The sequence below is a fragment of the Limulus polyphemus genome, unplaced genomic scaffold, assembly GCF_000517525.1.
Source record: "Limulus polyphemus unplaced genomic scaffold, Limulus_polyphemus-2.1.2 Scaffold1308, whole genome shotgun sequence".
NCBI lineage: Eukaryota > Metazoa > Arthropoda > Merostomata > Xiphosura > Limulidae > Limulus > Limulus polyphemus.
In genome coordinates, this window is record NW_013666918.1 from 278013 (window position 1) to 290829 (window position 12817).

Below are 12817 nucleotides of genomic sequence, written 5' to 3' on the forward strand. Positions count from 1 at the left end.
ACAACGCAACTTTACAAGCAGGCTAGGCGGACTAGGTCTACTGGATCTCTGATGAATCATTTGCCAGCAGGTAAGTGTTTTTTTATACAGATTCTTATGATCTTATCTAAATTATTATTATTAGATCTAACTTAGTTATATCATCTACTATAGCCCAAGCGTCCTAGGCCTACGTGTGAGTGCAAATGTATGCAAATATGGCATGCTGCTAGTGAGAGAACCTGTTGTTAAAATATTTGAATCCCCCCACTGTAAGTGGGGTATAAAAGACTGGAGCATGTGAGACCAATGGATAGATAGGCAAAGCCAATGTTGAGGAATAGCTGAAGTGGCAATGGAGGGTAAGTATGTTTTGGAAATTTTCTTTCATTATTTATTTTGATTATTAAAGGACACTACTTTAAAGGAGAACAAAAGTTACTGTTATACTATACTTGACAAATAAATTAAAGACCATGTATCAAATAAATATAATTTAAGTGGTTTGAAAAATGTGAAATGGTCTGACTTGCATTTTTTTTTCTTCATGAAATTAACATATGTTGATATCTTTAGTTTCTTTTCAATTTATGTAACATCCGCTAACGATAACCTCCATTATAAAGTAGATTTTACAATGAGCTATAGGATTGGCCCTAAAACTGCTTGCGGGCCCCTAAAAATGCATATGTAAGGGATCCGGCTGGCTTCCTATAAGAAAAGTTAACAGTGATCCATGGAAAGCATAGTTTGTTTTCATTGAATGGTTTCACATTCAGTAAAAATAAAATCCTTATCTACCATGTTTTAAAACTTGAAGCTTTTATGGAATGCAAAACCGTTTTGTAACAAGAAATTTAACATTAATTGTTAATTGGTAAAATTTAAAGCTGACTTTTTGATTCTAATTGGATTTTCAAAATCCTCAACTGCAAATAATAAAATAGCCCTCTTATAAAATTTTAGCTACTATTTAAATGAAAAACAATGCTACAATAAATAATAATCAAATGTTAAATTTCTTGTTACAAAACGGTTTTGCATTCCATAAAAGCTTCAAGTTTTAAAACATGGTAGATAAGAATGCAAAGAGGTTTCTTGTTAAAAAGGGCTAGTTTTGAATTCAGTAAACCATATGCTGTACCATATCTAAGACCCCATTACTAAAATTGCTTTTAGTTAAAAAGAAATATTTTGTGGGCAACCTATCAAACCCCATAAACATTTTGAGTATATGAATAAAAACACATCTACTTCTTTTATTACACTTTAGTAAAACAAGGACATTTATTCTTGAGTTTCACTTTTGTTTTACTTGGAAGTAACCGTGAAGTTAGTATTTAATGTAATATTACCATTGCATAATTACTGATACAGAGTTATGCATTAAATAACAGCCAAAGTATTAGACAACAAAATAATTCTTTATGCTACTGTATAATATTTACCAGCAAAGTCAATTCCTTTGTCAACATGTTTTACATAATAGTGGGCTTTTAATATTTTTGTGTCGTGATAGATCTCGGTCTTGGCACAGAATGGACAATGCATATGTGAAGAATTATCTATGCATACAGGATCTCTGCATTTAGCTGGTGTGAAGTTTGCCTCCATTCCTCTCACTCGAACACTTGGATGGGACTGTAATAGGAATGATAGGAATGCTTACATACTGTATATCAATGCCATAAAAAGTACAAAGCTTCAAAATATCTTTTTCTGTAATATGAATCAAAAGTCATGTCGAATAATCAGTAAATGTTTAAAACATTTTATTTATAAGCTACTTTAGGTTACATGTACTTTATATATCTGTGTGTAAATATGTATTTGGTATCACTCACTCAAACCTACCTCAAACTATTCAGAACAACCTGTCTCGCATACTTTTATACAATATGCCATTCTCTAAAAAAATTGTTAATTTAAAAATATACATTTTAGCACTCTAAACACTTCAAAGAAAACTTACCTACTATAATTACTTTAGAACCTTTCACTATAATTTACTTTTATTCTTCTACATTTTTATATTCGGTATTTTGCCATTATAATATGCTACAAACTATACACATGTGTCTTTAAAATATTATTATCACTTGAGCAGCAAGTCATACTGCATGTCTGGACCAATCAAAGTTATGATTGTATACACAAAGTGTGGGTTCCCATAAGGACTATTTTTAGTACTAAAATACAGTGAAGAATAAAGTACTGAGAAAGGAAACAATATGTGGTGCTTTTAGTAGTCTCAGAAGCACCTATCTCCCAGTAAGTCAACATGAAGATTTGTACAATGTGCTTGACGACACGATGATGCATATTATCAATTTTTGCCAAACATTGGTCATTAACATACAAATGGACTCCACTTTAACATTAAACACAACATATGCATGTAACACCATAATGTTCATAATGGGACAAAAGAAATACCATACAAAAACAAATGTGTTGTACATGCTTATATTGTAAGAACAATAAATATGTCATCACAAGTACTGAAAGCTTGGCAGCTTTGATATCGAACATTCATATATACTGTGACATAATATATACTCTGATATCCATAATATTGCAACATCTAATATTTATATTCTTTGTTTTTTACAATTTACAAGCAGACATGTCTGAATATGGAAAATGCAACATTAGTTCATCAACACCCACAGGGTTTCTCGACAGCGTCAATACCACATCACTGAAGCAGCAGGGTGAAGTAGTAGTTTTCATGACACTGAAGACCAAGGTTCTAGAGACAGCATAACATGAAAATTATTGATTTGAACACTTCACATTTCCATGTACTCTTTCACATAACATCCATGCTTTATGCTCACTCAAGTTTTGCTCTTTATGGGTTAAGGAATAGCATTTTGATTTAATGTATCTATTTGTTTTTCACTTTTTCCCATAATAACATTTTGATAATCCAACCATTCTAAGAACTACTATCATGTTGTATAGAATATTTCAGAAGTAAAAAGTGAGAGAATGGATAATATATATACATGGAATGTTCTTGAACATTCTAAATAATGGGGAATATTCCAGAATATGGTACAATATTTCAGAATGTATTGTAATATTCCATAATAATATGCTAGACAATTCCAAAATAACCTAAAACCTTACTTTAAAGAGTATTCTGGAACATTCTAGAATGTTTAGAATATGCAGATATAACATGAGCCACAAGGTAAACTCTCAACTACCTTGAGCAACCCCTAAATGTTATTCAATATGGATAAAATTGGGTGTGAATTATTTATTTATATATTGGAACAAAATGAGGGGATGAGAGTGTTGTAAATCAAAACATCAAAATAGGGATCACCCTACTGTATTAATTTAAAATAATATAAAACCATGATGAGTACACTGGAATGGGCAGCAACTGCCTGTTGTAGAAAAAAAGTGTCAAGAACGATGTTTTAATGAGAGTTTGGTTTGTTGGGAATTTCATGCAAAGCTACACGAGGGCTATCTGTGCTAGCGTGAAAGACTAGAGGGATAGCAGTCATCATCACCCACTGCAAACTATTGGGCTGCTAGTGGGATTGACCATCACATTATAACACCCCCAAGGCTGAAAGGGCGAGCATGTTTGCTGGGACGGGGATTCCAACCCACGACCCTCAGATTGCGAATCAAGTGTCCTAAATTGGCCTACAAACGTGTAAAATTGTTCACATGCCAGCATGTAGGATCTTATCCAAAGGTTGGCAAAAATGGAATGTGAAAGAGCCTGCGAGCACTGATATTAAGGGAAGAATACCAAGCAGAGGAGTTGGAAGACTCATTCTGTAAGGGTAGAAGATCAAGAAGGGTCTCAAAGTAGAAATAAATGATGATGGGGGCCCTGAAAGGGAACCTACATGCCAAGTAACATTGAATAGTCAGAAATTAAATGTGAGAATGGTGAGAAATCAAAGGGAGCAAGACAGGAGCAGAAACAGCTTTAGGAAGAAAGGCTCAGTCAGGGTAGAGAAGTAAGTAAATGAGTGCAAAAAGAATCAATGGCATATACAGTACTATATATTCAGCTTGTTTTGTTACTTATCAATCACTTGAAAAGCTTCAATTATAGGTAAAGTCACATTACACTCACTGTAGATTAAATATTATTAAACTGTAGATAAATGTAACACTAAATCCTTTATTAACCAATATTTAAACAATTATCAACTGTAACTGTTCTAAACTAACGAGTCATCAAGTGCATACAAAGGGCCTTTACTATTACGCCAAATAATTAAGTGGGCTTTCAGGTGCAAAAGACTGAGAAACCCTAGTCTAGATAACCCTTTTATCCTCAAAATATTCTTAGTAGCTCTCCTCTAAATACTTTTTTCTTGTTGGTTAGGGTACCAAAATTGTACAAAGTCATGCCTAACTAGTGATTTGTAAACAGATAATTACCTCCTTTGCTTTGTTATAAATATGGTTATAAATACATGCAAAAATTACAGTAGCTTTACTATTACTAGCTATTAGCAACAGAGCACTACCTCAATAGTTTGAATGACTTTTCCACCACATTACCAATATTATTTGCTTTAGTCATGCTATTATACATTATGACATTAAACTACAGTAGGGAACCTTTTGATCCATGTAGGCTGACCTACCTACTAAATTAAACTAAACCCTTACAAAAAACCTGAAAGCCAGCCCTTGTCATTCAAATATTTTTCAAGCTTTCTCTTAAACTCCCTTAAATTAACTGCATCCACCACATTTGGAGGCAACATGTTCCAAAGACCAACCATCCTCTTTGAAAACTAAAGCTGTCTTAGCTGAAGATGACTCCTACCCTGCTAAAATTTATACTTATGTCCCCAATCTTACCATTAAATATGAAAAAAAGGATGATGCATCAACACTACCAATTCCCTTAACAATCTTAAACACCTCAATAAGATCCCCTCTAACTCTTCTTTTTTAAAAGAAAAAGTTCAAGAGATCTTAACCTATCCTTGCATACTCTTCAACCCCAGGTATTATCCCAGTAGCCCTCCTATGTACCCTTTCTAACAATTCACTGAACACAATATTCCAAAATATGGCCTAACCAATGACCTATTGTGACATTATAACATATTTAGTCTTGTATTTAATATTTCTGTAGATAAAAACCTAAAATTCTATTTGTTCTGCTGCTAGCAACAGCACACTGCATGGATGGCTCAAGTGAATGATCAATCAGAATACAAAGATCTCTTTCTTCTGCAACACTGTTAAGGTTATTCCCATCAAAATTACACTCATAATTCAAATTGTGATATCCACATACATTATATTATAATAAATGCATTTATTATAATAAAAAGCCATCTGCCACTTATTGGCCCAACTCACTAAATAATCCAAATCTTTTTGCAAGGGTAGCATCCTCATCACAACCAGAAACACCCAAAACTTTAAAGTAATCAGCAAATTAAAATAATCTACTGACCATATTTCATCATGTCACTAATATAAATCAGAAGTTATAATTTTTCTATACTGAAAATGTATTTCCGATAGGTACTTACATCCTCTCACATAAATAGCTATTCTCGTTCAGTGCTGCCCTCTATATACAAGTCTCAAGTTCCCACATATCCCACAATCAACATGGTTCAAATGCATCTAACATGCAAATCATCATGTGACAAACCTCCACCAACAGAAGCGTGACCCATCCTCCTGAAGCATGTGACTTCCTCTATTCGATTCTACCGAAATATCACTTCGAGATTTGGCAGAAAAAGGAAACACCAGTTTCCAGTGGAGAGGAAAGTTGGGAAGAGGTAAGTACCTATCAGAAATACATTTTCAGTACAGGAAAATTATAATTTCTGATAAGGTACATTACCACTTCTCACATAAGTAGCTAGAATCCTACATTGAATAGGTGGAGGGACTAGTGCAAGGGAAAGAAATAAGCATCCTTTGAAAGCATCTGAAGAACACTCTAAAAGGAGGATCATCACAGTAGAGGATTATAGGTGGGAGACTGCAACACCTGTGGAAGGAGGTGATACAAACATGGGCAGAAAAGGGAGGAGCACATCCAAAAGGGAGAGAACAATGGTTCGATCGGGATCCGAACCACCCAATATCTGAATATCAATCCCCCTAGATGACAGTAATATGGGTGAGAGTAAAAAAGATGTGGCTCAAGGTGTAGAGTGGCTAGGGCATGATGGACTGTACACAGCAAGTCAGCTGCCTCCAAAACCCAGCCACTGGAAACCGACATCCATGTGGGGGTAGGATGAGGTAGGAAAGAGGATCATACCACCAACAAGTCAACTACAATCCAAATCCCACCCACCGGGAACCAACATCCACATGGGGATAGGAAAGGAGATCGTACTGACGCCAAGTCAACTGCAATCAAAAACCCAGCCAGCTGGTGGGGGTAGAAAAGAGGATCATACCATCTTCAGCTCAATTCGGCAGGCCTGAGGGAAATATCATATCCACCAATCTGTGAACAGGATACATGATAGTAAAATATTAAAAAGTTTGACCAAGCCAAGAACCCAACATCCAGATGATGAAAATAATAATGATGTCCATGTATTGTTAAATATCCCACTCAAAACCACCTCCAATGCAGTAACATCCTTAGTATATGAAAATCTTCAAGGGATAGTACAAGAGGAAGAACTGTAGTAACCTGCATGATCATTCACTATGACCCACAACACGGTAGCAGTGAACATGACTGCAACTGAGTGAGGGAACAGAGACACCTGTAAGGACTTGTGTTGATTGGTCCAGCTCTGAATACAAAACCCAGCCACTGGGAACTGACATCCATGTGGGGGGTAGTATGAGGGATCCCAATCAAAGGGGTGAACTGCAACTTTGATGGCTCACTCTGAGTGATGGCTCACCCGCTCTGAGATGGAGCATCAGATTGGAGGAAATCTCGTCATCTATGCCAGCGGAACCCCACCACCCTACTCTCAATTGAATGGATTCCTTATTGTTTGTATCGTATATTACTATCACATTCAGGAGGATGCCTCCATGGTCCACCACTCCAGCAGCTTAGAAGTGGAAAGTAGTAAGGACTCCTGTACTCCACTAGAAGAAAAAAGAGGGGAGAAAATGTGGTGGAGAGTCTGGAGAAACATCGACACTGGAGACAGAGCAATGGGAGACCACAAAAACCCTATTTTGAAAAGCAGACCACTCCTAATTTATTCAATCTGAGGAATGGCAGGGATGGGCAGCCATCCCCTTCTGCTTTAATGGATTAATGCATGGATTAATACAATCTGGAATGGGCATATGGATGAAGCAAATATATCACGAGGAAACCCTACAAGCAATCTCAACATTGTGCATTTAGTGGCCATGGAAATTTTAATTGTTAAGTCATCTTGACCTTACAGTGCAACTTTTACTATTTTAAGTATACCTGGATAGGCAACACTTGTCAAAAAGTGGGATCTGAAAAGAAATAAAGGAACATGACCCTGAAAAATAAGAGGTATATATACACACAAAAAAGGTAACTTATACAGTCACAGTCTGATCAAAGAGTGAAGGATGTGGACAGGTGGAAGATGGTAACCTGACAAGGAAGAAACAGCTACCCAAAGCAGATAATGGGAAATAAACATACGAGGTGTAATCTCGGTGCTCAATAGAAGTACCTCAGCAGGGGTGAGATGCAGATGAAAGTGAAGGTGCCTAATTGGAGTAAAGACACCAGGAATTGATTACGAGAAAAAGGAGACAAGGAAGAAAAAGCCAATCATATCAAAAACTGAATTGAAAGGGTAAGGGAGAAAGGAAAAAATTCACAAACAGAGGAGTGGTGCCAGAGAAGGAAACAGCAAAAAGGGGAACCAATGGAAAGAAGCTTTGAAGGCAATGATACAACCCATAATATGTATGGGACATAGAAGGCTATCCAGATCCAGTTGGGAATAAAGGAGGGAGATGGAAGGAAACAAAAATGAAGAAAAGTACGAACATGCCGCACAAGCTGCCAAAATGGAGGATAGGAAAAAAAATCGATCTAGAACAAAAAGAACAGATCGAATTGGAACAGCTGAGAAAACCAGATCTATGTTGGCCAGAAAGGAGCAATCAAAAAAGACCCAACACAGAGTGGCAAGGACAAACAAAATCACCCTAAGAAGATGAAAATGGGATGAGAAATAAAGGTATAAACAGGTGCCAATCCTGTCTGAATGAATAGAAAGCTAAAGAAAATGGATGAGGAACCAGAAACAAAAACTACAGATCCGAATCAAGCTTGAAGGGCAAGACACGAAACTGGTACCACACTCCGCATTGAGCAAACCTAAGACAGTGCCATGAGATATGAAAAATAGAATATGGGCATAAGAATATAAAATGTCGACCTTGGGCATCCTCAGTAATAGAAAAATGGCCCACCAGAGTATGATAAAATACAACTTGGTAAAAAAGAGAAAGAACCAAGAAGTTATAGAGGCAGAACAGATTGATTACAGAACTCCAATCTGCATCAAGAATACACGACTAATGGAAGAACTCTTAGATGTAGGACAAGTAAATGACAAGAAGGTGCCAGACATGGAACATGAATAAAGAATGCAATGGTTAAAGAGACAGTTGAGCAATGAAAAGAGAAGAAATCAAATGTAGCAATACAGATACCCCACATGATGCTAAAGTCAGAGGAGTAACCCCCCCCCCCCAAAAAAAAACAGATCAGTGGAGAAAAAAAGAGCTGTCCATAAGTCCCGATTAGAAGTGTAAGGGAAACGAACTTGGTACAAGATAACATCCCACTCCAGGAAGATCCCAAAAGCAAGAAAGCCACGTGTGTAGGGAAAGAGCCAAAGGTGGCAACTGCCCCAAAAGGAGGAGGAAGGTATCCCACGAAAATCCCCAAGAAATAGTTAGAGTGCCTCGGAAAGGTGGTGTATGAAAATTAATACCGGTAGGAGAAGTGATAGGAGAAGAAAGATGGAAAACTAGTCTAGGGAGAAAAGGATAGGATTAACATATTATCTAGCCCATGTGCTTTATTATTTTTTAAACTTTCCAATTCTTTCTTAACAAGCTCAGAATTAATGTGATCAGCTTGTTTAACCTTGTTACCATCTAGCAACTGTTCAGGTTGAGGAATATTGCTTAAATCTTCATTAGTAACAATTGAAGAAAATGTAGAATAACCTAGCCATCACACAATCATCAGACATTTGCCTGCCAGTGTCATTCTTCAAAGATAGTTTTACAGAGCATCATCAAAAATAACACGGTGAACAGTCGAAGTTAGAGCAGAGATTTAGGTTTCCACACTATTTGTTGGGTTACCATTGTAATATCAGTTATGCACTGCTCACTTTGGTTCAGGTTTTGTTATTAATTTACAAAAAAGCATAAGCCTACTTAAATTTCAAAATGATTCTCAGTTAACACTCAACTCTATGAAAATACTGAAAATGAAATTCACATATTCTGTATTTTTATATTAATATTGTTATTACACTAATACCAAGAAATATGTTACCATATTTTTAGAAGTTAACTTTGAATTAAATTTTATGAGATAGGCCTAAATTAATTTCTATCCTAACAGTAATATTAACATTACTAGTAGTAGTAAGTATTATTAATTTACTCATAAGATCAATACTGACCTAACAACATAACACCATAATAAGTCGATTTTGATTCTCGATTTTTACACTACAGCTTAAAACTATCACTAATAGTAATATAATTATAAGCATTTAGTAGTAATCCTACTTTTAACAGTCGTTTTTTCTAAATAAGTAAAATTTGAAAACATTACAATTTACAAGGCTTACCATAATTATATTAGAGTCCATTTCGTTTTCTTTCATAAATAACAGTTTTTCTTTCTTTCTCAAATCAAGCTATAGTATTTGGATACTTAATGCCAGGAATTTAAATTTAATGACATCACTAATTTAGTAATTATGATTCTACCAATATGTTCAATATTATAAAGATAAGTAATAAAATTTAAAAAGCAAAGGCTTAAGCACTGATCCCTGGAGCACTCCACCAGTAACACCAAAGAGTTTAGTTTTACGAGACACCAATAATTTTTTTCTTTCTCTCACTCAGAAATGCATCTGCTGGGACGGATTTGAAGTTGAAAAACCAAATGGTCCATTGTTGTCAGCTGTATAATTTTATACTCTTTCTTCTTCAATTTTGGCTGCTACTAAGTGTTAGCAGAAGACATTTTCTAACGCTTAAAAAAGGCGAAAACCTCAAACTCAAACTTTTAACACCTGGGGGAAAAAACAAAAATAAAGCAATACCTGAGCTACTCCGAATATATAAACTTTCATTTTAGTCTACAAAAGTTTTGAAATCTCTAGTATATCCTTACACACACACACACACACATATACATATACACACACGCACATATATATATATACATACATACATACACACACACACATATATATATATATATATGTATTGCTTAGTTAAAAAAAAAGGTATAAAACTTTTCCAACCTACACAAATATGAGTTAACGTGAATACTATCACAGATTTTACTCATTTTTAGGCTTGTTGGTTTCTAATGCTTCACCAACTTTCGACGTTTAAGAAGTTAAAAACCATAACAAATAACTTTCAGTTTCAACGATAAAAACAAAATGACATGGTGATTTAGTCTAGAAATGTAAAGAACATAATAAGTAGCTCATATTCCCCAAACCCCTACAGCAACAGTCTTTCATTTATCACTCACACTTTTCTTATGATTTCGTGATTTATTGCTCCTTGAAAATGTCAAGAAATATAACTACTCTACGATATTACACTTCTATTATTTGCATTTCTGTTAATAAATCGAAATCGATACATTAAAACACAAATCATCTAATACTTAAGCATTTATTTCTTATGATAAGAGAAGAGTCAAATTATGTTTTAATATATATATGCCTTTCTTCACTTCAATGTACATATGATATAATTTTCAATGTTGAATTTTACAGAAAGAGTGTCAACTTGCAAAAGATGTAACCACGCTCTCTGACATCAGATGTTTGTTTATCATTAGGTACAAAGCTATACAATGGGTTATCTACGCTATGTTGCTCCTTCCAAATAGCTCAGGAGAAGGTTTGCGTACTTATTGCGCTAAAAATAGGGTTTCGTTACTGGTGGTTGGCACAGCACAGTTTGCCTATATATGCATTATGTTTTTTGCGCTTAACTACGAACAAAAATCTGTGCTGTACCCACCACAGGTATTGAAACCCGGTTTTTAGCGCTAAAAGCCTTCAGACTCACTGCTCAGGCGGTGAGGGGGAGGGGCGGGCTCTCTGACATCAGAATTATACATATCTGTTCTTCATATGAGTTATTCCTAATCGTATTATACATAATATTACTTTTAACTTAATTCGAACACTTATAACTGGTCCAAAAACAATCTTATTATTACTTAAGTTACTCAAAGGAAAACTCATAACGGAATTTAAGAAAATGTTAATTAAAACATATTCATGGTTGTATTTGAGAAGAAGAAGAAAATGTTTCTTTAAACATCTGCAGTCTCCCAGTGGATCAGAGGTAAATTTAGAGACTTACAACGCTAAAATACCTAAAATACGCCATTTTATTTTTCATTTAATTTTTTTCTTTTTTTTTTGGAAAGACAAGATAATGCTTTTTGTGCTTGAATTCTAAGTTTTTAAGTTCAAATCTTGTCTTGGTGTAGCTTTCTCTTTGTATAATACATTATTATAAACAGTAATATTTCTTTAATTGTTCAACTGACCTATCTGGTATCTCACGTAATTGAACTATATGCATTATGCCAGATTCCAGGACCATATGGCATAATATGCGAAAATTGGTTGAATCAACTGTAACTGTTTACCAGAACCTAGTACAATACACTAAACGCTGTTTAGACCAGTGGATAAGAAAGAGTTCAGACAAGAAGAAGCAATTTAGACATCCTCATGGCTTTTATTGGCAAAGTCAAAGCAGCACGCTGGATGACAGCAATTGAGAGTACCAGCATTAAATGCCAAAAAATATGCCACTGTTACGTCTCTGTTCGTTTGTTAATTTCCTGTATAATTTCTTTCCGATGAAACTTTAGCGATACAAGTCCTTTCTTAAATAAAACTAGTTTATTTTTTCTCAGTACAACTTTGCAATACACTTAACTTCCACAGTTACTTTTACTTAACCACATGCTATAATTCACAACGATTCACGCACTTTACTTACGGTCACTACCGCACTTGACTCAATTGTCCGTCTCTATCTCTGCCTGTCTGAAATTCTCTATGCCGTCACTTCCTGCCGGTCTTATATATACAAAATAGAGGGCGTCTGGCAAACACTCGAGCCTTCAGGAACCTTCGAGATACTAATTACGTGTTACCAGCGTCACGTGACTTCCGCTGTCGTAACACCACGCTTGGTGGTAACCCAACCTGTAAACTAGAAATTAAATCTCAATGAAATAAACAAACATCACCTATCCAAGAAGTTAAGAAAACAATTAAGCAGCCCCAACTTTGATCAAAAATAATTGTTGTTTTAGACTCAAATGGAGTAAGTTCACAAGTCACCAGACAGAAGGTACTGCTACACACGTTCCAGGATCACTGAATGCTCCATCTTCAAAAATGTGCAATAACATGGTATTCTTAGATGGGAAGAAAAATAAGAAAATCCTTAACAAAGCACTATTAACATTGAGATAGTATACATTGACGTGGTAAATGCAAAAAGTCTTGAACCTAAAGTAGAAAGAGAGAAGTAGCTGTTGGTAACTAGGAGTTATCCTTAGACGTCTTGTAATTGTACTTGGTGAAATAGCTGA

The 12817-nt window shown here is 35.3% G+C and overlaps 1 protein-coding gene across 2 annotated transcripts in view; it reads right to left on the bottom strand.

Moving 5' to 3' along the window:
* LOC106463034 (mucin-12-like) overlaps positions 1–10327 on the bottom strand; it is an 81521-nt gene extending 71194 nt beyond the window's left edge. Inside the window, exons 1-2 of one of the 2 annotated variants that reach the window (XM_022390444.1) lie at positions 9792–10327; positions 1428–1620 (exon numbers count right to left, since the gene is read on the bottom strand). In XM_022390444.1, the coding sequence (XP_022246152.1) occupies positions 1428–1620; positions 9792–9827 (229 nt within the window). In that variant the 5' untranslated portion in view covers positions 9828–10327. Of the gene's footprint in view, positions 1–1427; positions 1621–9791 lie in introns of those variants that run through there. The other variant, XM_022390445.1, reaches the window with a different exon arrangement.
* Between the last annotated feature and the right edge of the window lie 2490 nt (positions 10328–12817).